We start from the raw sequence: 27,855 nt of genomic DNA on the forward strand, positions 1-27,855 counted from the left end.
TTCTCTGCCTATATCCTCTAGTCCTCTCCAGCGACCCGAGGGTACGATCAGGGCAAGGAGGGGTGGCTGGATAGTCTGGTAGTGTTCTGGTCCCCCCCTTCCATGACAATCAACTACCAACAATGATCTTTGGCAAACAAACTCACCAAACTTGCAGCGATTTGACTGGGAGAATTGTCCCGTACAACGGATGAGAACAGCTAGCCATTCACCAGAGAGAGGGCGTTTGCGAGAGGCCAGATAAATGATTCCTCCTAAGTCTAGCTCAGTAGACTAGTGACTTTACTGAAGTTAGTTACAAGAATATAGTTACTTCTAAAACAATGGAACCCCTGGAAGCCAACCGCAACACAATGACTCATGGGACTCCTTACAATTGCTTCTGCTCCTGTAACCTGGGCGAGGGGCCTTATGCACCTTGCACGTTTCTGAGCTTCCTGAGCATCCTGAACATCAGACAATGTGTTTAGCTCCCAGTACCTTGTTAGTGTCTTTAGCTTCCCGGTCTTAGCCTTTCGCCCCTTCCAGGAAAGAATGCTTCAGTCCCAAGGAAGTAACTGCACAGCAGCAGAATAAATAAAGCAAAAATGGGCCATTTGCTGAAAATTCCCACCGCAGGCTGCCGGAGCAAAACCAAACAGATGCCAGGTTGGCACATTCGTGGAATCGCAGCACTCAGGAGGCTGCAGTAGAACCGTTGATCTAGTCAGACCCCGTCTCAGAACAAACAAACAAACAAACAAACAACATAAAAGAGGAGTCATGTTAATTTTAACTAAGATTTAAACCACACTGTTATTTGATCTTATTTTTTAAAGATCTGTTTATTTATTTTATGGGTACACTGTAGCTGTCTTCAGACACACCAGAAGAGGGCATCAGATCCCATTACAGATGGTTGTGAGCCACCACGTGGCTGGGAATTGAACTCAGGACCTCTGGAAGAGCAGTCAGTGCTCTTAACCGCTGAGCCATCTCTCCAGGCCACATTTTATTTTTTAAGCTTGAAAATTATTATTATTTTATGTGTATGGGTCTTTTACCTGCAGGTATATCTGTGTATCACATGCTCTGGTGTTGTTTGGTTTTTTTGTTTGTTTTGAAACAGGGTCTTACTTTGCAGTTCTGGCTGACCTAGACTAACTATGTGAACTAGGGTGGCCTTGAACTTGCCGAGAGCCACCTGCCTCTGCCTCCCAAATATTGGGATTAAAGGTGTGTGCTACTACCCTTGGCTTAACCTGTACTTACTTTAATGTGAAGGATAGCATTGATTAATACATAATACGCAGAAATTACTGGCCACTTTGGGGGGGTGGGGCGGAAGCAAACTACTGGTCACTCCAATTTCATTCAGCTCAGAAACCAGGAAGTGGTGACCACATGTGTTTTCACAAAGAAAGCATAAGCAATATGATTCTGTATCCACATGGGGGCTCATGGACTGACAGGATTACTTGATAAGGGATTCTATTGAATGCTCTTCACGAGGCACTATGTCCATCAAGCGGTAAGGAGGGAGATATCCCACAGTCTCACAACTATTCCTTCTGGTGCCAGCCGGTGTGTTTCTTAGCCTGCTGGGTCCCTCCCCAGTTGGGAGAACGCTTAAGTTAAATGAAACGGAGATTATAAATTATTCCACACTTGCAAGGCCTCCTTGAGCAGCCTGTGGTCAGTCCCCTGTAGTAGCCCCCCTTCTGAACATCTGCTTCAGCTTTGTGGAGATTTTTTTCTTCTCTTAGACCATGCGCTTCCCCATGTGTTTCTCTGAACTTTAATTTTAGGTAAGTCGTTCATCCCATTTTAATGGCTTAGCATCCTTGTTTTTAACCTTAATTTTCTCCCCTCCCTTTCTCCATCTCTCCCTCCCACTCTTTCCCCCTTCCTTCTTCCTAATTTTATGCAGGAAGTTATCTCTCTCTACCTGCAATTGTAAACTGTCCAATTCTCTTTCCTCAACCAGTTAAAATCCTTCCTCGTTGGAGTGGGCAGCCATGTTGTTCTCCACTCTGGGAAGGTTCCGTTTCTTCCTAACTGAAGAACATGACTGCTTACTATCCCACGGACAATGGTTTTCAACATTTTTTTATTACTGTCATCTACTTAGTTAAGAAACCAAATTTGAAGGTGCACACATGCATATAGCCTGTAGAACTGAAAACAGAATTTCCCGAAACCCAGCCAATCCTTACATGCTGAAGATTTCGGAATATTTAGTTTTCTTTCTTTCTTCCTTCTTTTCTTTCTTTCTTTTTTTTTTTTTTCTTTTTCTTTTTTTCGGAGCTGGGGACCGAACCCAGTTTCTTTCTTTTTTTTAAGCTGATTGTACATCACAACTTTGATTTGAGAAGCTTTGGTTTAAGTAACAACAGCGAGAAAAAAAGAAAATCAGAAGGAAAATCCCGCTGTGGACAACAAAGCTGGAGGGTTGGGTTTAAGCCAGCACTCAGAAAATGCTATCTTAAGTTTTTTTGCTTTTCTTTTTTTAATCTTTATAGAGGTGTGCTGTGCATGAGTATGGAAGCTGGTGGTTGGCCTTGTAAGTCTTCCTTGCTTGAGGCTAAGGCAGTTGGACGCAGAACTCACCAATGTGGTTTGTCAAGTTAGCTTGCCCAAATGTCCCGGTCTCCTGGCCACCACACCCACCCAGCACTCACATAGGTTCTGGTCTCCAGTCACGGTGTGTGCTGCTTTTGTGGTAGGTACATTACCTGAGCTATTTTCTTAGCCAGTGAATATTATCATCACCCTAGACTCCACTTACACATCTGACTTTGGAAGGAGAGGGCAGGGGCAAAGCAGGGGTGTGTGGCGGGGGCAGGGGAGAGCCAAGGCACTTTCTCAGATCTCCCGTACACTACCTCACTGGAGCCTCTCATCAGCTGAATTTAATAGAACCGTATCAGTTACAACCATTGTCCTTCCTCATTTCTGAGTTTTCAAGGGTCTGGAAGAACGCAGGAGGGAGGGTGGGTTGGAATGAGAGAAGTCTTGTCTTCTCCTAACACTGACTGAGGTTAATTGCAGTTCAAATCGAGATCATCTCTTAAAAACAGCCAGCTCTTTGTATCCCTGGACTCACATCAGCCAACCACGGAGAAAGAGTGGTTTTATCCAGGATGTTTGGGTCTCTTTTTTGCACGTACATCTCTCTTTTTTCTTGTATAAAAAAAAAACTATTAGCAAGCATTTTCATTTTCTGGGATATTATTAAACAGTCTAGAAATTAATATATTTTATATGCAGAATGTGTCTTTTATGTTAGGGGCTTGAACATTATGAGGAGTTTGGAATTCTGGGAGGAATGGAAAGTCTTAGAACCAATTTCACACATATACTGGGGAGCGATTATGTGTAATTTTTGGACTTCTAAATATTATATAATGCTTTAAAACCCATTTCATAATCAGGTTGGGGTTTCCAGTAGCCAGATGAAATCCAAGGTTCTGTTTGCTTTTCTCTGGGTTACAGGGTGAAAGGCAACTGGGGGAAAGGTAACCATCGTACACAAGGGCAAGCATCCTCTGTGTCCCCTGAGGTTTGGACTCTTAGTTGCTGGCCTTAGCCAAAGTCCTCTCTAGCAGTTGGTTCTTTGAGGAGCTCTCTCCCTCTGGGTAAAGAGCAGGGATTTTGTTCCTTGACAGCTAATTCACTAAGTGTACAGATAACTCACTTAAGAAAATCCTTTTCTTTCCTTCCTACCTCTCTCCTCAGCCCTTTTCTATTTCTGGTTGTTTGTTTGAAGTTACACCTTTCTAGCCAGGTGACATATGCTAATTGAAATGATTTGGGTTTTTTTTTCCCCATAGAAATAGTTTAGCTCCCTCATTGCTAGACTAGCCAGCTACATTTGCCTCTCTTCTCATGCAAGTCAGCCCGGTTTCTAAGTGCGCAATACAAAGATTTCTATCCCTACCTCTGGAAACAGTAACTTTTGTTTTGTTTTGTTTTTTCTTTTGTAATTCACATAGTAAGAAACCTTATGTTTGATGTTACAACTAACGACACACCCTCAGAACCAACAACTTTTTTTAAAACACCAAACTTACCCCTAGAGGTTTTTTTTGCTTATTTTCTTAAGTTTCTGTTTTGGAAAAAATAATGATCATTTTTAGATGAGGCTTAATTTGATAAAGCTAAGACCTAAAAAATAAACAACGGTTGAAAATGAAAATCCCCCTGTGATCAAAGAAGCTGGGCTCTCAGGAAATGTCCCCTTGCTTTGCGCCCACACAGTGGGCACTTGTCTCCTCGCCCTGTGGCCCCCACATAGTGAGCACTGGTCTTCTCATTCTGTGGTCCTCATTTAGTGGACACTCCTCTCCTCGCTCTGTGGGCCCCACACAGAGGACACTGAACTCCTCGTTCCGTGGTCCCGACACAGTGGGCACTCAATTCCTCACTCTGTCCTCTCTTCCTGGCAGTGTGGTGATGAGGACATATTTGTCCTGGCTGCTGGGGTCTTTCCAGTGTTGCAGAGCTGTGTTTCCTCCAGAATCATCTGAATCTTTAAAGCTGGAACATTCCTTAGGGAACATAGGAGGCGCTAGACCCGGTAGCTCACAATTACCTTTTCCCTAGCTACGTTTCTGTTGCGGTAAAAATAAAAAAGGGCAAACCGGTTCGCGCGTGTACCCTGGCGGTCGAGCTCTCGCTAGTTGTGGCTCCAGCGGGCTATTGGAACTAGCGCTAATTTATCTCCGCAGCTCCATGCTGTCCCCAAGTACTTTCTGACCCACTGTCCCAACACAGCACCCTGTCAGGCCTCCTGGCCCTCACTCGCAGCTCTCTTGGCTGGTTTCCACCACGCCAGGCACACACATCCCAATTCCATGGTGGGCCCGTGTGTCCCGCCACCATACACTCCCTTGAACTCAATTAAGTCGCCACATGAAAGACCACATCACACAATATCCTCTGATCTAATTGATAAGATATAATTTGTCCATCTAGATTACACAAAATTCTATACAATCCATTCCTTAAGAATAGTCATAACAATCTGTAATATGGGCAGAGAAGAATCTTAACATCTGCCGCCATGTTCTCTCAGCTGTTTTCCACTGGCTCCGGCCTCCTCTGCCTCTCTAAAACTTTTCTCCCACCCATCCTTCCTTCTCGTCCAAAGACAGGCCTCATTCTATCCTGTACCTGCCTTCACCTGCATAACGACATACCCACATCTTTCTCCCCTTAACCTAGAGAAAACAAAACACAGCTAGCTGGTTTCCTTTTCCAGTTTTTCCGACTTATGAACTTTCCCCCAAATTACCACAAACACAGAGGAGAGGCTAGGTAAAGTGGGAAGAACCAATACCTCACCCCAGTGGTGCCCACAGAGGTTGTTTTGACTCAGTTGGGGCCATATGTAATCCACAAGGAAAAATAGCTGCCCCTCTGGCTTTCCTGTCTGCCATTCAGCCAACCCCCGGGTGAGGAACTGACCACTCCCACCATGGAAGGTTCCCTAATGAATACATAATTTTCTCCTTGCAAATATTTTTTGAGTAGTGAGGTCTAACACTTATTTACATAGTGTTTCCAGGTTATGGACGACTGTGAGTAGTCTCATATTAATTCGATCTCATTTCCTATGAGGAACTTCACTCCAGGAGGATTTAGGTGCTCTGGGGAGAAGGAACCTATTTCCCAGATGCAGAGGGAAATGCACGTACCCTGTGAACTGGTAAACATTGTGTACAGTCCTCAAGCTGTGCCATGATACAGTTGCTAATTAACCAGTCAAAAGCAAGGGCTTTTATTTCCTCCCGGATCAAAGGTGGAAAGTCACTAGGGGAAAGGAAATTATTATAAGTGTGTTTATTGGGAGTAATCTGGGGATTTACCCGGAGAAACAGTTTAAATCCTTCATTAAATGTAGCCAGACAGTGTTTGCTTGAGTTCAGATGGCTGTTGGCCGAGTGTAGGTTCAGCACATGCTTGGTGACTGGGCTTGATCCTGGAAACAGTGGATTATAGGTGTGTGTGTGTGTGTGTGTGTGTGTGTGTTCCCCATAGCAGTCATCCTTTCTCTTTATTTCTAATTTTTGAGCTAATTTCTTTTGTTACCAAAAACATTCATGAAAAGAGGTGTGTGGTTGGGATGGGAAAAGCCCGTCTCTCTTCAAGCCACGGAGTGAGGTGATTTTGGTTGAGGCCAATCTTTCATTGTTGTGAGGGTTTGTTTTGGAGTTTTGAAACAAGATTTCACCCTGTAATGCAAGCTGGCCTTGAACTTGTGACAATACTCTTGCCTCAAGCATCCAAGTGCTGGAATTACAGATGTGAGCCACCACTGGCTGCCGTTCTTTACCCAGAAGGAAAATACCGTGACTTTCTGTACCCCTGGGTGTCCCATCTGCCATTCAGCCTAAACAGATTTTTAACAATGTAACTACACACAGGATGCCTGCAGCCTGATGAACACAGAGTTCTGGGAAATCTGAGTAGGGAATCACAGGCTTCATGCCACTAATCCACTCTGCCCCACAACAGGCCTCCACAGGTAGGCATTTCCATAGCTTAGCCTTGGCCCTAGAAGGACGCCCACATCCATTGCATGTGCCTTGTCATGTCATGGCTCATAATCTGTTTTCCTCATCAGACTTCATTTCTAATTAACCAGTCAAAAGCAAAAGGTTAAAGGATAAAAAATAACTAGGGAAAAGGTAGTTGTCATGCCAAGGGAATATGAGGAGGAAGATCCATCCAAGGAGTTCTGTGTTTGCTGGGGCTGGGCCTAAGCGGGTAGCTCTTAATACAGTAGCTCCTTCCCCGGAGGCTCTCCCTTAAGGCTGTAGCCAATTCCTGTTCCCGCTGCACTTTCTCAGACCTGGGAGAGGAATAGCTCCTTTGTTCCCAAGGACTTCCTTGTTCTGTTTTAAGGAGGTTCTCACCAGTTTCCTGAGGGCCAGCTTGTTCACCAAGTGAATATGTTCCCAGTTTCCCCTCTGTTTTATTCTTTAGTTCCTTCTCATTTTTAATTTTTAATGGAAAATTGTCTTTCTAGCTTATTGAGTCTTTTCTTTCTTTTTCCCTTGTCCTCGCATATTTTCTTTTTTTTTTTTAAAGACAAGGTCTCGGTATGTAGCTTCAGCCCACAGAGATCCACTAGTTTTCGCCTCCCAAGTTCCTAGATTAAAGGTGAGAGCCATCACGATTACCTACTGCACTGCTGTTTGAATAATTCTTCTTCTCTTCCCCCAAAACTATTATAAGTCCTTAACCGATGTCTTAGCCAAATTTCTTTCTGTTCCAGTCAAAGTCTAGGGTCTCTGAGTAGTCTGACAACTTTCCCAGAACACCGCCTTTCACATCTCTAAAATGGCCACCCTGTGGAAGATACTATGTATTTTACCTGAACTAGGAACACATGCACACAAAAAGCACAGCTGAAAATAATACTTCGTGAACTCGAAACCTAACCTCATCTGTTTGGCCAGTTTTATTTTCTTATTTGTTAATTTCTTTTTGAAAAATTGCACAAATTTGATTTAATAAACTTTAGGTGGTTCCTGCTCATTTTGTTTTTGTTTTAATAATTCCAAAGGGAAAGACTCCTGGAGTAAAGCAGGCCACGGGTCACATGTCTTTCTAGCATCCATTCTCCTGCTTGAGAGAGACACTTAAATACCCCTCACCTGGCCCAGTCAAACCCCGTTATTTGTAGCTGGTTTTCTTCTCAGTTTTCAGAATGAACAAAAAATGTGTATAAAAGAGGAGGGGATGGTTGCCATGTGAACGCCCAGCGCTCTCCTCAGTGGCTCCCAGGAGAGGGAGATCCAGAAGGAGACAGCTTGGCTATGGGGTCCATACCCACCATTTACCCACAGAGAGAGAATAGTGTTCTGTCCACAGTTGAGTTCCCAACGAGGATGTGACTTTTCTTTGTTGTTATTCCCTAAACAGTGTACCGTGAGCTGTGCAGCATGCTTGTTTTGTGGTTTATTGTAAATAGTTGGGAAATGAAGATTTGTATGGGGTGTGTGGAAATACTGCAGTGTTTTATCTGCCAGACTTTGAATGTGTGAGGGGTTTTGTTAGGCTGGGGGCATGGTTTCCCAGAGGCAATTCCACCCGGATTCTGAAGGACAACTCCTCAGCCTTTTGGACTTCTTGGTATTATATAACGTCTCAGATTCTGTTTATTCCGTTTCCTATTAATAAAGCAGGAGTGGGAGGTTTTGTTTAATTGTATGTAGGTAAAATGTAACTGGGTGGAAGGTAATTATGGCTCATGAGGGCAAGTATTTACTGTAGTCTGTGGATCTGTCTTGTTGATCTTAGCACCTCTTCTGTAACAGTTTGCTTTTCCATTTGGCTTGAAATTTTCACACTGTATACACAAGAAGGACGATCGTGCCCAGAATACATAGAATTCCAAGCAGAACGGGTTAGAGCTTGCTGCTGTCTTCCTTGCAGCTGACAGCCCACGATTTTCTAGGTCCCCCTCCTTCACCATCCTCATCCACTTGGCAAATTCTCTTTCCCTTGTGACAACTCTCCCGAATGGGATCGCCGAGTCTTCCCCACTTCTGGAAAGCAGACAGACCTGGAGGATGACCCTTAGCTGGAGTTCCTGTACCTCTGGCACAGTTACCCTCCCGCGGGTTTAGCTGTATTTTCTGTAGCTGTCTCCCTCATATACTGAAAAGCATCTACTGCAGGCCGTGCTCAACGATTCTTTGCCTTGCCTTTTCCTCCTAAATTAATTGGGGTGGAATGTGGCTGCCACAGACAGAAAACTTTCAAAGACTGTGAATTAAACAAAGGCTAGTGATTTCTCTCACCGCGATCCGGAGTAGCTGCTCCGCAACCCCGTGACTGTCCTGCGGTCCTCCGTACATACGTTCTACCTCTTGGTACAAGAAGGATATTTCCATCCAGCTAGCTCACCCGCATTCTTGCCAGGAGTAGGAAGAAAAGAAAAGTAGGAAATTATGTCCACTGTTTTCCAGAAACCTTCCTCAAAGATGCACAAATCAGATAGAGAACTTGGTGCCTAGGGCAGACTGTACTGCAAAAGCATACTGGGAAATGTAGTCTTTGTTTTGGGCCACCCTGGATCCAGCTAAGAAGAAGGTGTTAGAAGAATGGATGTGGATGTGGCTCAGTGGTTAAGAGCAGTCTCCAGAGGTCCTGAGTTCAATTCCCAGCAACCACATGGTGCCTCACAACCATCTGTAGTAAAGAGAGAGAGAGAGAGAGAGAGAGAGAGAGAGAGAGAGAGAGGAGAGAATAGAATAGAATAGAATAGAATAGAATAGAATAGAATAGAATAGAATAGAATAGAATAGATGTAATAACTAGCAGCCCTGCCTCATGTCCTAGACAGGTTCTCCTTTATCTTTTCTGTTTTGGAAGCATGAGAAATTGAAGGGAAAGCTGTCCTTTCCTGTTATGCCTGCCTCCTTTGTACCTTCATCCACCACCCTCTCAGATCCTTTACATGGTAGTTGTGTATACCTATCAGGTAACTCTGTACTTGTGATATCATGAACAGTTAGTTCAGAACTGGTTACTAATTTTTCATGATCAAAGTTAGAGCACAATGGGGGAAAATAATATTGCCTTAAAATGGGTTTATTTTATCAGCCCAACACTTAATTGACAGTAGACATTTCATTGATTGAACAAATAGTGAAAATTCTGTGGTAAGAATCTGTATTTTTTTTTAAATCCATCATAGCTGTTCAGTGGTTTGTTAATAAAGAAGATGACAGAAATTTAATTTTGGTTAATTTGCTTTATGAATTTTTTCTTTTAGTCCAACTGTAATCAGGGAAGTAAGAAATGGACTCCAGAAAGCTGGATCAGACCACACGGTTAAAGCCATTGTGATCTGTGGCGCAAACGGAAACTTCTGTGCAGGTAACTAAGCGTCTCCATCTCTCCTTACCCCTATACTCAGACTACGCCCAGCAGTGCATCGGCTGTCCCTGTGGGTAATGACTAGGGGGACACTGGAGTGGAGGCGAAAAGCATCATGGGTGATGGGGCATATCTGTCCCAAGAGAGACCTAGACAGGACTGAGCCTTTGAAGAACATTTTGTTAGTAGCTGCCTCCTGCTGTAAACTGGCTGATGTGCGTGTCTGCTCTACATACGTCCCTTCTATTCTGTAAGAGCTTGGGCCAGTCTCTGATATCCTTACCTCGTCGTCTCTGCCTATAGAGTAGGGCCCATAATTTCTAGCGGAAGGAGGTTGTGTGAGATTAAGTGCTTTAGCTGAGTACCTTTGTAGGTGTCTGTACCCAGAACTTGTGCAGGAAGCGCGACTGTTTATTCAGACAGCCCCGCCCCCAGTGACCTCAGCACTGCTTCTCTGGGTCTGCCCAACAATGCACAGCACAAGTATCTAAAGCGATGACTCTTTTGGTGTAGTCTGTAGCACCTCCTTCTTTCCCCGCCCTTTGGCGGAAGTCACGTGGGAATGAGGGTCCAATAGCAGAGCTCTTCAGTGTTTGTAAATGGTAGCCTGGGAGTACGCCAGTTCCTGGGGTCAGGATTAAAAACAATATAAAAATACTGGCCATAAAATCACTGCTTATATTGCCTGCTCAGTGCCGTAGAGATTACTCACTAACCAAAAACAAAACAGTATGTTTTTAAACATTTTAATGCTCGGCAAGTCCAGGTGAGGATGGCGGAAGAAGAGACAGATTAAATTAATCTCACTAGACTCTGAAGCTTGCAGCCGTGACTTGAAGCCTGACAAGGGTCAGAATCATGGGGAGCCCGATTTTCTGCATGAGGAGAGGTGACAACCGGAATGTGATATAACTTGTGGGCTGAATAATGTTGCTTTAAGGAAGTTATCAGAAATGGTCCACTTTGATTAGTAGACACGCGTAGGATGGTGAACCTTCAAATAGGGCAAGGCGCCCTTTTCCTAAACACATCAGCATGGTTACAAAGATCAGTCGGGAACCGGAGCAGAACATTTGGGGGTACAGTGTTATGAAATAAAAAGAAGAGGCATGCAAGTAGTTGGGGACCTGGCAGGCCCGTGACAAGGTGTCCCCTGAGCAATCGCACCGTGAGACAGACCTGGCGTAAGGGGGAGTTACCTGGGGGAGGGGAGAGGAGTGAGGACCCGGAGAAGGGGCGGAGGCAGACATTCCTACACATCAAATACGGTTAAAATTAAAGAAGAGAGGGAAAGCAAAACCAGTGCATTTGCGTGCAAGGGTCCTCTCCCGTGGCCTCAGCACTAAGAAGGCTAAAGGAGGAGAGTTATGAGTTCGAGGTCAGCCTGGGCTATATAATGAGCTCAAGGCAAGTTCAGGTTACACAGTGAGACAGCCTCAAAGGAAGAGAGCCAAGGGGGTAGGGGCGGGAACAAAATAACATCCAGCATGACACAGTCATCGCAACCACATGTTCTCAGCCGCTGCAGCCATTCGTACTGGGCCTGCACAAGATCGGTTCTATCCTTAGACAGCTGTGGTGGGGGAGGGGCACTTGGGCCCTGCCTCTCCCTGCGGAACTACTGACCTCTGGTAGATGCTGGGAGAGGGGTAGTCATTGCCTTTCGTTGTCTATCCACTGCTAGCCAGCAGCCTCTAGTGGAAAATTCCAAGCCCATGGTAATGCAGATGGTTCTAGCTAAACTTATGGAAGCAAAACACAAAGGCATGGATGTGGGAAAGGGATTTTGTGGAGAGTGGGTGTTGTCAGGAGTTGGGGGGACGTAAGAGAGGGTGAGGTGTATAAAACTGTCAAAGAACAAATTTAATTGTTTTAAGAAAGCTGAAAAACAAAACAAACGGGTAACATCAAAGATGCTAGAAATATGAATTATGAAAAACTGTATTTACTAAAAGTGAGTTAAAGAGAAGCAAAACCCAAGCAGTTGTATAACCTTTAAAGAAAGGGAATCAGAGTCGTGTGTGGTGGCACAGGCCTGTTATCTTAACTCAGGAAGTGGAGGACCCCTGACCTGTACGATGAGTTTCCTACAGCCTGAACTCCATGGCAACGCCCTAATAAATCAAAAATCAAATCAATTGGTAATCAGGAAACTCACAAAATAAATTCTAGACCTAGGAGGCATCATTGGCAAACTCTCCTACAAATTAAAAATTACGGCTCCAACTTTACCAGAAGATTCTAGGAAGGAGAGAGGTGGAGCCTGGAAGCTTTTCCTGGTTAGTGTTCTGAGGCTGCTGTAACAAGTTCTCATGAGCTTTGATATATTGTATTTAATTTAATTGTTGCATCTCGACCAACTGGTTAATAACTCAAAACGTTAAATTTCTTACTGGGAATGCAGAGGATCACACTAGGTAAGGGGTTGGTAGGAAACCTAAAGGACATGGGGTGTGGGACCGGCTGTGCAGCTCATGGCCTGGCGTATTCATGTGATGTGGGCGAGGAGGGAGAGGAATGAAGCAGGTAATAAGTTGAACACAAACTTATCTTTTAATTTAAACGTTTTTTTTCAGTCTGGAGACTAAACCCAGGCCCTATGCATGCTATATGGCACTATATGGCCAGCCCTGGAATAATTCATTTTCAAAGAATAGATGACACCCTATGGAAACACTGTTAGGAATTACCTGTTCTGTCTGGTAAAGACAAAAATAAGGTTTCACAGTATGTTCTCCTTGTTGAAAATGCATACTGAACTTCAAGGAGTCAAGATAGGTATTGAGACAAAAAGAGCAAATTGCACTTGCAGCCATAAATCCATTTACATAGGCGTGGGAGGACTAAGAACTCAGCAAAGCTTCATCTCTGCGATGGCATTTAGGTGGTCCTTCGTGGTGGTTGTTGTACAGGTTTTACATTTTTATAATCCCTGCATCATTTTTATAATCCAGAAAGACAAGCCATGTTAATTTTCTTACTCATAAGAAATCTATCGGGGGCTGGAGAGATGACTCAGTGGATAAGAACACTGGCAGCTCTTGCAGAGGACTGGGGTTTGATTCCCATTCACACCGTGGTGGAATGGCCACTCACCACCATCGGTAACTCCAGTTCCAAGGAATCTAGCGCCCTCTTCTGACCTCTACAGGCACTGCATGCATGCATGCTCAGACATACCATGCAGACAAAATCTTCATACCTATAAAACAAAAATAAAGAAATCATTTTAAAAATGCTTTCAGGGGCTGGAGAGATGGCTCAGCGGTTAAGAGCACTGACTGCTCTTCCAGAGGTCCTGAGTTCAATCCCCAGCAACCACATGGTGGCTCACAACCATCTGTAATGGGATCTGATGCCCTCTTCTGGTGTGTCTGAATTTACAGTGTACTCATATACATAAAATAAATAAATATATCTTTAAAAATGCTTTCAGGAAATCTATCTATGCTAAACTGGTTACTGACATAACACATAGGCAATTTGCCTTTTACAATGCCACCTTACACTGTGATGGTCTGTGCTCTTACTGAAGAAAGGGTTATATTCTTCTAAAATAGGTTGGTGAACAGCAAGAGGCACTGATTCCCAAAATGATTGACTTGGTAAAGAACCTAGTTCTTTATTCTGAGCTTTTAAAATTTCCACAACTTAATGGGAGCATAGAATTTGGTTCACCATAAAGATTGGATTTTTCTCTCATTGCCTTCTGTTTACAGTCTGAGAACAGAGCATCTCTCAGCCCCAGGGCATCTAAGACTGGCTGGGTCCCCTCGTGTTAGTGATCAAGGCTCAGTCCTTCTGAACCACTTTTCCTTGTCCCTGTCTCTTTAGGTGCTGATATCCATGGCTTTAGTGCTTTTACCCCTGGCCTTGCATTAGGAAGCTTGGTAGATGAAATACAGAGATACCAGAAGCCGGTGTTGGCCGCTATCCAAGGTGTGGCTCTCGGAGGAGGACTGGAGCTGGCCTTGGGCTGTCACTATCGGATTGCCAATGCAAAGGTAAGAGGTGCCTAGGGGTGCAGTTAGGGTGGGCCCTGCCTTCAGTGCCAGCTCAAAGTGCGGTTATGCCTGTGGCTGATGGCTTGGAACGGCTGACAGTCCTGTGCGCCTTGAGTGCTGGTGCCCCCTTTTCACAGCGTTCCCTGGGCCTTAGGCTCCAGAGTTGTTCTGAGGACATTGTTCTGGGCTCCACCACTCTGCACTTTGATTGGTTGTGGTTTTCTATAATGGTCTTCAAGAGTTACAAAGAGATGCTTCCTTGATGAGGGGTGAGGACTACACTCATCTGGGGATTAGGGCAAATATCTGGCTGGTGGCTGTTTTCTTCAGTAAAGTGGTGCTTGTAGGTTCCCCCTCCAAGATCTTCTGACCTCATGAGCCATGTAAGTCGGCTAGGTCTCCAGTTCCAGGAAGGACTGCCCTTTGATGAGCAGGCCTTATGTCCAGTTAGAGAGCTGCTGGTTACCATGAAGGTAAGGGTGCTGCCACTGCACTCGTGGTACTTGCTTTGGTTCATGGGCTTTATAGTTGGCTTACGTGGTTGGTTGCTTCCTTCCTTTGGAAGCTGTGTACCAAGTAAGCTAGTCCTCAGGGAGGCTTTTGGGTCAATTCCAGCTTTGTAGCCTCTGGGGCCCATTTCCAAAGTGCAAAATGCCCTCAGCAGCAGAGACTTCCCGTCCATCTCTGGGAGGCAACAGAAGGCAAACAGTAAGACGCGACAGTGTGCTGGGAGCCTCTTGGGCACTCATGACCAATCGCTCAAACAGAGACCTCTCATGCCTGGTGGGTTTTTGTTTTGTTTTGTTAAATACCCTATGGATAGCATATGTGTTAAATACCCCTCGTGGGTAGCATTGTCAGCTCAGATGGGAAAATGCCATTTAAAACATATAAAAGAAAAAAAAACATATACGTAGGGCTGGAGAGATGGCTCAGCAGTTAAAAGAACTGAGTTCTCTCCCAGAGATCCTGAGTACAATTCCCAGCAACCACATGGTGGCTCACAACCGTCTGTAATTGGATCTGATGCCCTCTTCTGGTTTGTCTGAAGACAGCAGCAGTGTACTCATACACATGAAATGAATAAATAAACCTAAAAAAGAAAGCCATACTTGTATTCGTAGATACAGATTCAGATGTGTTATATGTAATCTTAGGTAGAGAGATAATAGCTTGTGACTCTTTCAGACATTTTGACAGCTTACCCTCTTCCCTCTTTCTTCTGGTTTTTATTCCCTTTCCTAATGAAAACTCCCCCCCATTGTTACTGTTTTCCCTTGAGAACTACTTGTACCCTGATGGTCCCTTCTCTATTGAAAACTGTGAAACTCGTCATGGATACACGTGCCGTCCTTGGCAGCTCCCAGGCCAGGCATCTCTGCATAGTTTGAGAGCCTGTGCTGCCAGACTGAGCGCCTTGTTTTATTATACTCACTTGCAGGCGGCAAGTGGGTTTCATCGTGGCTTACGTTCACATCCCCAGTGGCCACTGATACTTACTGAGCACCACTGGCCACTCATGTCCTTTCTTTGGGGTGTTGTTTGCTCAGATAATCAGCCCATTATCAGTCAGTTGTCCTTTTATTGTTAGGTTGTGAGTATTCTTTGTAGCTTGGAGATGGGAGAAGCTCTGTATCACTCTTTCTCCTCCTCTGGGTTTTCTTTACATTCTGATACTTGTGGGAACTCCGAGAGCCCTAGAGGCTACTTTGTTTTCTGTGACATGTCACTGTGGAGTCAAAGGGGAAAATGTGCCCAAGCAAGGGTTCGTGGAAAGACAGGGATTAAAGGAGACAGCAGACACTGTGCATGCCCTCTGGACACTGTTGCCGATTTCAGTAAAACTGTTTCTTATGGGTGGGATGTCAGGAGCGTGCTTGTCTACTATCTCATTTCACTGTCTCCTAAGGTGGGGGTTCTTCCTTTAATGTTTTGTAGGCTCGTGTCGGCTTGCCAGAAGTCACACTGGGGATTCTTCCTGGTGCAAGAGGAACCCAGCTTCTCCCCAGGGTCGTTGGAGTTCCTGTTGCTCTTGACCTAATTACCTCAGGTCAGTGGCTGTGATTTGGATCAATGTGGAGAACTAGGTCAGCATCTAGGCAATCTTGTCTTGGTCACTTACCACCCACCTGAGTTCTAAAGAGGCTACTTTAGCTTCTCTGACTCCAAATTTTGTCATCTGTGAAATAGAAACAGTAACTCTCCTGAGCACTTCCCAAATGTTTCTATGAGGAGCCCACATGAGACATATTACAGTTTATCCTTTTATCCATAGAGTACATGCTCATATAGGAACATAATAATCAGACCTGGTTTAGAAAGTTTAATGTCTGGGGCCGTGGGTGTAGCTTAGTTGGTAGAGTGCTTGTCTAGCATTTGTGAAACTTCGGTTGACTCCTTGGCATAAAACCAGGTTCCACTGCATAAAACCTGGTGTGGTGATTCCTGACTAATCCTAGCACTCAGTAGTTATAAGCAGGAAGGCTCATTTTCATCCATATAGTGTGTTGAGGGCTAGACCTAGCGACAAGGAAGGGAGGAAGGAAGGAAGGAAGGAAGGGAGGAAGGAAGGAAGGAAGGAAGGCAGGCAGGCAGGCAGGCGGGCAGGTGGGCATAATAGCCAAAAGAATTAAAACTAGAATTTTCAAATTTAGGTACCAGTGACTGAATTATTCATTTTCAAGGTATTAAGATAATAGTTTAAGTGAAAGTTTTTCTTTTTGAATGGGGAATTGAACTAAAAACGTGACTTTCCTTTGAGACAAGGTTGGAAGACAGAATGTGTACGAGTACTTATTCCAAACAAGCATGGTTCATTGTGAACCTGTGGGCCATCTTTCCTCTCACCATGTGCACAGTAGCGGCACCTACCAGAGGGCGATGCAGATTGGAAACTGTGCTTAGGCCCCTCTTAGAATTCCCAATTCCTTAGCTCCAGCTGTGTTCTAAGATCAAGATCCCACTTGCAGATGACAGCCTAGTGAATGAGCAGTTAACATAGCAAAGGTGCAAATTCTGTTATTTTAGCAAAAAGTTGTGCTAGCATGTAATGGATTTCTCATCATTTTAAAAATTATCTGTTCAGAAAGCTTTCTAAGGTTCCCAGTTTTAATTTCCAGTATAGTAAATATTGACAGATACAACCTATATGATAGTAGATCTTTAATTCCTAAGGATATAAATGGGTGATGTTTTAGAACTAATATTAGAGATCTGTATGCTCTGATTAAAAACCGACAGAAAAGCAATATGCGTGTGGGCCAACATAGAAGCCATCAGTCTATACGAATTAAAAATAGCTTTGTCCTTTTAAAAGAGGCGTGTGGAAGGAAAGTTAGAAAAACTCGATGTATTGAATTCAAGTTCATTCAAACAGTCCCATCACCAACCGTTTAATATGAGTGTATTTTAAAACGGAAAGTATTCGCAGTGGCTTCAGTTTCTTCAGAGAATGCTTGGAATTCAGAATTCTACGGGAATTCGGTGCACGTGAGACGGGCTATTCAGCAAAAGACAAAATAGAAACAGAATCATAGAATATCTGAGGGAATAAAAGTGGTGGGTTCTAAGTTGGTAAACCCTAAGGTTTACAGAATTAAGTCAGTGAGGAAATTGAAGAAACTAGTCAAGAAGCCAGGGGTGCCCCAGAGAAAAGTCAGGAAGAAAAACGACTTCTTAAACAAAGAGAATTGAAGGGAACTTGGCTTGGGTTTTTGCCCACAGCGTGATTCACGGGATGCCGCTAGCTTTGCCCACGGCACTGACTCATGGGCTGCCACCATGCTAGCCTCATGAGAAAAGAAGCAGAAACTCCCAGATGGACAGGTTTTGACTTGTGTAGCAAAGGCTCGGTGAATAGGGAGACACTGGTCCAGTAACCCACGCCTGTCTTCTGGAGTAGATGTTGCGATCTGGCGGCTGGGTTGGTAGTTGATTTTAAAGTGATAGCTCAGAAACGTTCCATGGAGACCTTGAAATTTTAAGCTTTGGAAAAAATCTTGAAGAGATTTGGAAAGAAACATGGCAATGTCAGATGTGTGGGAGGTGCTCCCTGCTCCGGTCACTCTGGGGTCTCCCTACGGCTCATCTTCCAGCGCTATTGGCTCACAGCTTTCGAGACAGAGGTCTGGTCCACACTGCGTGTGGCCCAAGAAAGAATGATTCTCAGCCTGGCTGAGGCTTTGGGTTGAGCCTGCAGGGCCTCCTTGTGTTTACTCCTTAGTAATTTGGATCAGAATTAGGCTTGTTGTTAAGGCATTAGTAACTGAAAACACAGCCATAATATTCTTTCTGTGAGTCTCAAGAGCTTGGTAAGAACCAGCCCCTGCGTGGGCAGCTCTCGTTTCCCCATCTTGTTGCCCCAGGGCTCCGAGTAGTGCCCAGGTTCATTTTCAGTGCCTTGGTCTTTTTGCCCTGCCCAAGCAGGCTCACTTTGGCTCGCCCAAGAGTCTACTGATGACACTTGACACCTCCTCAATAGAGGAGGTTTGGACAGCTGTTGGTGTAGCAGTTGCTGACCCTCTGCAGAGCTCTGATTCCAATAAGCTTGGGATTAGGGGCTTCACATCCCTGCCCGGACATTGAAGGAGCAGTTGTTGAAGTGTCTGCTTCCTTGGACTCTCCATAGAAAGTTCCTGGTTTGCAGTAGATACAATGTAGATATCCTGCGTTCTGTTGCTTTCCTCTTCTACTACACTCCAAACCCAACCATTTCTCCCACTTCTGTAGAGACACACAGGTTATACACCTCTATAAGGATCTAAAGAGACCACTCAGAATCACTCTTTTACTCAGAATTACCGTGGTAAGCATAATCACCTCCATTATCAGAGATGAAATCGGAGTCCTTGTACAGTCCCTCGTTTCTCTAATAGTAAGAATCAGAGCTGCCATTTGAATTCAAGCTTCGTGGCTACATCTGTAGTGCAGTTCAACCACTACAGTCCGGCCCCAGCATGGTGGTGCACAGGAGTCAGAGACAAGCGGATCTCTGAGTTTGAGACCAGCCTAGGTTATGCGTGGAATTCCTGGGCAGTCAGAGCTACACGGTGAGACCCTGTCTCAAAAACAAATCATCAAGTACACCAGTCAGGTCATTAGGCATTTCACGTACCAGTTGGTATCTCCAGAAATGGCAACCTTCCCCACCAGACAGAGCAACGCCCCAGTTTGTTCTCACACCGTTCTTTGATTTCTTTTATTCCCTTTTGCTCCAGGAAAATATCTTTCAGCAGATGAAGCACTCAGGCTTGGAATTCTGGATGCAGTCGTGAAGTCAGACCCAGTTGAAGAAGCCATCAAATTTGCTCAGAAGATTATAGGTAAACAATAATAAAAAAAATAGTGCAAGATCAGGAACATGCTAAGTGTGCATTCTACTAAGGAACCCCGTAAGTGGCTGATGGGGCCTCCATGTAGTAGAATGCAGCTTCAACGCTTGGTACATTGTATCAGCTAATGAAAAGAATGTTATTTTAGGTGGTGCTTTGCAGACAGTATAACAGAACAAGGTAGGGTGGGAGAGAAGGTGTATATGCCGAGAATGGGTATGCGTGCCTGCTGGCTGTGCCTGAAGCTTCCGGGAGTGCTCCTGGGCAGAGGAACTGCATTTGTGAGCTTTGGGCATTTTATACCCTGTGAGTGTTTTTCTGCTTGAAAAGTAGAATTAAAGTTGAGACAGAGGAACAAACATGTGACTGGTTGGGATCTGCACAGCTCTCAGAGACAGCATGGCCTCTGGAGCTTCCGCCCCTGCCATCCCTGCAGACCAAGCGTGCCTTTAGCACCACTTACTCATAGTGGCTCACTGATTTTTGCTGTTGTTTTTAACTTCAAGCTGTGCCTTTAAATCTAGAAAAATTTGAAACCGTGGCTGAGGATATAGCTGGGAGATGAGTGCAAAGCCAGAGTTCAATTCCTACTAGCCTTCTTGTGAGAAAATCGCAACAGAAGCCAAATGGTTTGATAACTTCTATGGGAAAGTTTGTGGAGGCTGGAGCCCCTCACAGAGGCTAAAATTGCCTAAGAAAATACTCGTGAGGACTGTCGGGCTCCAGGCAGTATGGAGTGTGTGCTAGTCTCCACTTAGTGACAGAAGGCTTGTGGTCACTCCAAGGTGTGCCCCTGGCAGGGACCAATTTTTTTTTTTGAACATCTTTTTTTATGGTTCGACTAAGTTTTGGTGTGACAGTGGCATTCACACTACAAAGATAAGGGGCACCAATGGGAAAATACCGCTGCCTTCTAACCGGGAGTCAGCAAGCCCTGCCCACATGGAGGCGTCCTACCTGCAGTGTTCTGCCTCTAGTGGTGCTCTGCCTCCCAGGCTGCTGTCACAGGCCTGTGGCCCTGTGCTCCAGGGAGGGCTGCTTAGCTTGTGGGCACTGACCTGGCTCGTAGCTTGGAACCGACCTAGCTTGTGAGCATCGACTTGCACAATTTGTTTGCAGAGAGTGCCCTAGGCCATTCTAGGAATGGGCCTCAAGTTCACACATTGATTTTTCTTAATATTTTATTTATTTATTATATAGGAGTACACTGTAGCTGTCTTCAGACACACCAGAAGAGGGCGTCAGATCTCTTTACAGATGGTTGTGAGCCACCATGTGGTTGCTGGGATTGAACTCAGGACCTCTGGAAGAGCAGTCAGTCGTCTTAACCACTGAGCCATCTCTCCACCAATAGCAGCTTGGGTTCCTATGGGAAGTTCTGTCCTTCTCTGTTTTTTTTTCTGCTTTGTGAGTGCTTTAGAGGATAAGGACCAAGGCCTACTATTCTTACTATGGTCTGTGGTGTTTATTCCTTTCAGCTTTTAAAGTTAACTGTAAACATTATAGTTTATAAAACAGAACGATGCCTGGTCTTAGCAACATTACAGTTTGTCCACTTGGTGGCACCCCAACCTCGAGCCATTGTCTGCTTTAAAACTTAGGTTGCCTATGGTTCTGGCTAGGGGCAGTTATTTGTGATGGTTTTAAAACTTTGTTGAGAAGAGTGTATGGAGGTGTGTAAACTTGCTTGTGATGTACAAATGTTTCAGCAGTGAGGTTCTGCCTGAGTGATAAGTGTTGTGTTGAGAGAGAGAGAGAGAGAGAGAGAGAGAGAGAGAGAGAGAGAGAAGCCAAGGATATGTTTGATAGAAGTGCAGTATGGTGAGGTGAAAGGGGGGCCTCTGTGGGCCCATGCCAAGCCACCCTCCCCACCAGCCACATGACAGTTTAGTATAGAATAGAGTTTATTTAGGGCATAGGAAGGGGAGTTGAGAAGGGAGTAGAGACAGAAAGGCGCATACACACATGCACACACACACACACACACACACACACACACACACAGGGTGGGGGACGGGGGGAGGGGGGAGAGAGAGAGAGAGAGAGAGAGAGAGAGAGAAGAGGGACAGGAGAGGAGAGGAGAGGAGAGGAGAGGAGAGGAGAGGAGAGGAGAGGAGAGGAGAGGAGAGGAGAGGAGAGACTGGCCAGGAATACATGGAGAGGTGGGATAGGGGTGGGAAGAGAGGGAGAAGAGGCAGAGAGAGTAAGAGAGTAACAGAGAGGAAGGGCCAAACAGTGCTTTTCATAATAAACCAGGTGTTACCTGGTTGTTGCCTGGTAACTGTGTGGCGGAGACGAGAAGGAATGCTAAAATAAGTACTTGCGGCGTGAAACCATAGGCTTGATTCCAATTCCAAGAAGAGAAAGGAAAAAAAAAAACAAAAACACAAAAATGTACATACATTTTGTACCTATAGCTAGTTAGAATCCGTAAAAGTAGTTATGAAAACCGTCAGGAGACAACGGTAAGTGGAAAAAACCACCTCACAAATCTTACTCTGCGGCTTTTGCTTCTACTGTGGTGCAGTCTGCTGTTTGCTCGCTGGCTGTGCGGGGAGGCTCACGGGGAGTCAGACTCCGGGCTTCGCACATGTGTGGCAGATGTCGCCATCCCTTGCTTCAATTTTTTTCCTAGCTTAGGTTTTGTTAGTCCCGCCCCCCCCCCCCATATTTCTAATGTTTAACTGTATGCATTCCTCATTGTGTAGATCGTAATTGACTTTATTTACAATTCCCCACTTGAGTACTAATCCAGACAAATAGAGTTCGAATGCCCCTGGGCTTCCTCAGGCTTTCTCAGTGCTTCGTTTATGAACAGTGAAACCCATTCATTTTAGGTGTAGCATTTGCTGAGTGTTGGTAATGGTTTACAGTTGTGTGGTTATCACCAGAGAGTAGTAGGGTATATATTTTTCATTTCAAAAAGAACCGGCTCCTTCTGGTAGAGGCCATTCAGCTGAGGCTTCAAGACACAGCAGTTTTCTGCTTTTAGAATTCCACATCCACATAGTGTTGGACTCTGCATGCTTTTGAGAGGCGCCTGTGTTGTCCAATGTAGTAATAACTGACTACTCTCCACTACTGAAGAGTATTCCGTAGTTTCTTTAGCTGATGGACAATTGGTTTTTACCACTCTGAATCCTCACTGGTCTTTGAGGACATGAATTTCACACACACACATACACACAGGTATATGTGCCTGTACATACACATACAATAATACTTAAATAAAATAATTAAAAATATTGTTCTTTTTTCTACTTTCCAAGCCATTGAATTTGCCCAGAGGGAAAAGAGGCATGCCAGTGTCTTGGTGGGTGCATCTGATTCGGAAATGACCTCTGGATTGGACATCAGGATTTCATTCTCCTCTTAGCCATGTGTGAACCACAATAGGTCTTCTTTTAATTTTCTTGTCTCTAACAAAGAAGGGATCCACAAAATTAACTTCTGGCCATGTTCTGAGAAAGCAAAGGCAGCACTGGCGGGGATCTCAGTGTTCGGCCTTACTATAACCAAGCACACCCCAGTGTCTGCTTTGGGTTTCAGGGATAGAATCCCATGGAAAATGCTAGTGATTTTATTGCTATTGGGTTTTTGTTTGTTTGTTTTGCCTGAGCTCAAATGTTTTCGATCTTGACTATTTCAGGTTGAGGGTGATAGAGTGCTTGCCTAACATGTAGGAGGTCCCTGGGTTCAATCCACGTAGCCCATAAAACTGTGGATGTTGGCACCCTGCTGTAATCCCAGCTCTCTGAGGTGGAGGCAGGAGGGAGAGAAGACCGTTCTTGGCTACATGAGACCCAGTGACCTCCTTGGGAAGATAGGTGTAATAGGTGGACAGTAGAAGAGGTGGCAGCAGTAAAGGTCTGAACACCTCACTGCTGTCCGTGACCTTATCATCTCACAAAGGCACAATTGCCCGCGTCTGCTTTTCATTTTAATCTAACACTCTTCTTTTTGTGATTTCCTTGTTCTCTCCCTCTCTCATTTGCTTTTAAATGCAGCCATTGGTCTGTAAACATTTGACAAAACGAAACTGGTGGACCACCTCGATGGTCAGATTCATAAGCAGACAACCCCTCATTAATGTGTGTTTGTACGTGTGTGGGAAGTCTCCTCTACGAAGCTAGTTTTGCTGTACAGCGTCAGTTCTCTAACTTCACTGAGTCGGGATTTTCTGTCAAAAAGCCTTCAGCCTATTGCCACAGTCACTACTCCAGTGTCAAATTAAGAAGCTCAAAGGTTTCATTTTCCACCCTACATGAGTGAGGGGAGTGAGTCACAAGTGCTGGTCTGGAGGGAGTGGAGAAGCTGCTGTGCCTGTCTCTACAAACCTTAAAAACAAACAAACAACATGAAAGAGGAGTCATGTTAATTTTTACTAAGATTTAAACCACATGGTTATTAGATCTTATTTTGTAAAGATTTGTTTATTTATTTTGTGAGTACACTGTCGCTGTCCTCAGACACACCAGAAGAGGACGTCAGATCCCATTACAGATGGTTGTGAGCCACCATGTGGTTGCTGGGAATTGAACCCGGGACCTCTGGTAGAGCAGCCAGTTCTCTTAAGCACTGTGTTATATGTTTCCTAACATATGAATCCCACCGGGCTTTATCCCAGAGACAAGGGATAGAACAGAGCCACTTTGAATTCCTTGCCCCACCCTGAGGAAGGGGGGCCTTGTAAAGTGCCACTCATTCCCGCTTGCCTGTGACTAGTAGCCTGGCGGTCTCTTAGGTAAGAACTCCTAGTCCCCATGCCAAGTTCCTGGTGTGAGGGCTGGGCACAGAGAGCATTCATCTGGGAGTCTCAGCTCAGGAAAGGATGCTCAGGCCCTTTGCCCTGGATGCTTAGTCCATTTTCAACAATTCTATTTCTGCCCAAAGACTTTGGTCCCTGTTCATTTGGATTTTGTGGCTTCCAAGAGCTCCTAGTGCTTTCCCTTGGTCTTGCTTTTCATTTTACTGCCTACTCTTTGTAATCTATTGTTTTTTCTTTCTCTGAATATTTCCAAAGAACTGAGGGATCTGTCCTACACAGGAAGCCTCCTCTTGAGGTGTCACCCACAGTGAGTAGCCTTCCTGGAGTTGAGGATACGCAACCGTTCTCTCAGTCAATTGTGGAGTCTCTAACACGGGTGCAGCACATTGGGTCAGAGTACGAGGAAAGGAGTCTTTGTCTCTAAGGCAACAATTTATGTGAGCCACACATTGGGTCTCGTTAGCCAGACTGATAATCTCTGCACCGTTGGCAGAAGGGTGTGTGGGAGATGATCACATTTTGTCACATAGTTTTGTCAAAACTTGTGAGCAGAGCCAAGGGTAGAAGTGGTCACAGGCCTGGAGGGTACCAGATCCTATAACTGGGAGTTTGTGAGCCACCATGTGGTTGCTGGGAATTGAACTCAGGACCTCTGGAAGAGCAGCCTGTGCTCTTAACCACTGAGCCCTCCTTCCAGTCCCCAGCCTTCCTCTTTCCCCAGAAGCTGATGCTAAACTCTCGGGCAGTACTGCCAGAGGCTGTCATTGTCTGCGCGCGGTGTAGGTGCCTTCTTACTCCTCAGAGTCAGGGCGAACTTGCCGGCAACTGCAGATGTCCTCCGGAAGTGACTCCCAGGCCTAAGTCTGCTCCTGGCCCTCTATGAGGCCAGACACTAATGTTTTTCAGATCGTGTTCTGCCTCTGTCCTGAAACCGTTTTAAGTATGTGTGTGATGAGAAGTAGACATTTGAATTTCTTAAACCTTTCAAAGAAAGCTGGTGTGTTGTGGTGTTGGAAAGCAGTTCTGGTCATGGAGGGGGCCATACAATAGCAGGCTCACATGTAGCATTCCAGGTCTGCAGGGTCCCAAGTGGGTGAGGCCACAGCCCATTGGCCATCCACGAATAACACCGGCGTTGCCTGCACAGACCTCACCTTCCTTGTTAAACCTGCCTCTCCCCTGCATGGTGGGCTGGGCTGATACACTGAGTAACTGAGGGCCCTAGCTCATGGTTCTCTCTCCAAAGACAGGGGTGAGGAGGGACTACACGTTGCTAACCTGCTGCACTCCCATCTGAAAATGACTTTTATGTCCGATAGCAGTGGTCCTCGGCCTTCCTAATGCAGCTCCTCGTGTGGTACACCCCAATCCTAAGATGATTTCGTCGCTACTTCATAACTGTAATTTTGCTACTGTATGTGTCCTAATGTAAATATCTGTTTTCTGATGGTCTCAGGTAACCCCTATGAAAAAGTCATTTGACCCCCAGAAGGGTGACAATCCCTAGGTTGAGAAACACTGTCCAATAGGGTGGCATTCACTTAAAAGCCTTCTCACTGGTACGGGTAATTAATGTTTGTGTAATCAAGTTATGGTCTCACATTTAGCTTAAAAACAAAACAAAACAAACAAACAAAAAACCCAAAACAGTATGAGATTTCAGAATCCCCACTATATGTGATGCTATCTAGACTGTTCTCTTGCTTCCTGAAACTCCTTGGCACATGGCTGTCAGCTCTGCGTTCTTCTGTAATGGCTGTATGTATGTCATAAGCTGAGATAGGCTCTCTGTCTGACTGTCTTAGTGGTTCATAAGCTCTGATAGGCTCTCTGTCTGATTATCTTAGGGGTACATTTATGCTGTGATAGGCTCTGTCTGACTGTCTTAGGGGTACATTTATGCAGATGGTTCATGCTGGACCTAGTAACCCTTAGTAGAACCCATTAGGTGGTGCTGAGTTTTGGTAACTGATTTGGTGTGTGTTTTTATCTGATTTAAAAATCATTCCATTAAATTAAGAAGATTATAGAACCACATGGTTCTGATGCCTAACTCAAGTTCTGGTTTTTTTTTCCTAGAAAAAAATTATAGTATTAGGAATTCGGTGAAATTATAGTTTGTTTTGAGGATTGCGGATGCTTGGCAGGGAACAGAATTCATTTACTTAGTACCTATGTATCAAGTTCTCCTACCTGTGTATCAGTTCTCCCACTGGTATCAGTTCTCCCACTGTGTATCAGTTCTCCCACCTGTGTATCAGTTCTCCCACCTGTGTATCAGTTCTCCCACCTGTGTATCAGTTCTCCCACCTGTGTATCCAGCTATACTACCACCTTTTGGGGGGAAGAAAAAAAAGACTCTTTTTTGCCCTGTGGGTTATCTTTCCTCCTGTATTAAAAATTAATTCACTATCCTGGAACACCTTATCAATGAACTTTCAATTCTTTTTCATTGGCAATCATTGCCTCGTATAACATTCCTGTCTGTTATGGTAGTCTAAAGGTTTTGTCATTATTAGGAAAAATGTGAATAATTTTGAAATATGAGTACTAAGAACTGTACTCTGTGCAGACAGATTAATATTCAGTATATTATAAAGTTGTCTTGACCTCAGAATAAAAAGAGAATGCACCTTTCATGTCTGAATTAGTAACACAATAATTAATATTCAATATATTATAAAGTTGTCTTGACCTCAGAATAAAAAGAGAATGCAACTTTCATGTCTGAATTAGTAACACAATACTTTAGATCTTCTAAATTTTACTTTACGGTCTGAAGTTACTAAGATTGCAGACTTGGAATCTGTGTTTCATTATATATTGTAATGCATGGCGTCTAATTGGGTCGTAGGAGCCATGCACCATTGTTTTGCTCTCGTGCAGTCCTGTTCCCTTCCTGCTATGCTAACGGTACTCTGATCTTTTGCAATCCCTTTCAGATAAACCCATAGAACCCCGCAGGATCTTTAACAAGCCAGTTCCAAGCTTGCCCAACATGGACAGTGTTTTTGCAGAAGCCATCGCCAAGGTACGAAAACAGTACCCTGGTGTCCTGGCTCCGGAGACGTGTGTCCGCTCAATCCAGGCCTCTGTGAAGCATCCCTACGAAGTAGGCATCAAGGAAGAGGAAAAGCTGTTTATGTACCTCCGGGCATCCGGGCAGGCTAAAGCCCTACAGTATGCCTTCTTTGCTGAAAAGTCTGCAAATAAGTGGTCAACTCCCTCAGGAGCGTCTTGGAAAACAGCCTCTGCTCAACCCGTCTCCTCAGTTGGCGTTCTTGGTAAGGACATTCTTCAAACCTGTGAGTTTCTTCTAATCGATTGAGAAGTTCATACACGTGTACACTGTGTCTGGCTCTAGCTCCCCACTCCCTTCCCTTCGGTTCCTTCCTTACCCTCCCCCACCACTATTTTCTCCCGACTTCATGTGTTCTCTCTCTTTTTCAAAATCACAGAAGCCACTTAATGCTGCTAACATGTCCATGGGTGTAAGGCCATCTACTGGAACATGGGAAGCCTTCAGAGAGGATGGACTCATCCTTAAAGAAAACTGACTCTTCTTGTGCCAACAGCCATTACTGGCCAGTAGCTCCTAGGCTTGCAGATGGACTCCCTGCCCTCCTCTCCTTTATGCTGGGATTTTGTCCAACCCCATGTTGAACTGGTCTTGCATGTGTGGTCAAAGCTGTTGTTGGTTCATATGTGCAACGGCACTGTTGTGTACAAAAAACACAGCACATTTCAAATGTCACTTTCTCGGGGAAGCTATTATTTTGTTGAACATGGTACTCATGTTAACACTTGTTAATTCTTGCTGGAGCCCACGAACTCTCTCCATTCTGTGGGTCAGCTGTAAGGACCTCCCAACTGTGGCAGT

At 44.8% G+C, this 27,855-nt stretch overlaps 1 protein-coding gene across 1 annotated transcript in view; it reads left to right on the forward strand.

Moving 5' to 3' along the window:
• Ehhadh (enoyl-CoA hydratase and 3-hydroxyacyl CoA dehydrogenase) overlaps window positions 1-27,855 on the forward strand; it is a 33,239-nt gene that overhangs the window by 919 nt on the left and 4,465 nt on the right. Inside the window, 5 exon segments of the mRNA NM_133606.2 lie at window positions 9,770-9,873; window positions 13,708-13,877; window positions 15,816-15,927; window positions 19,094-19,198; window positions 26,918-27,259. Of these exon segments, the coding sequence (NP_598290.1) occupies window positions 9,770-9,873; window positions 13,708-13,877; window positions 15,816-15,927; window positions 19,094-19,198; window positions 26,918-27,259 (833 nt within the window).

This window comes from Rattus norvegicus, chromosome 11, assembly GCF_036323735.1.
Source record: "Rattus norvegicus strain BN/NHsdMcwi chromosome 11, GRCr8, whole genome shotgun sequence".
Classification (NCBI taxonomy): Eukaryota; Metazoa; Chordata; class Mammalia; order Rodentia; family Muridae; genus Rattus; species Rattus norvegicus.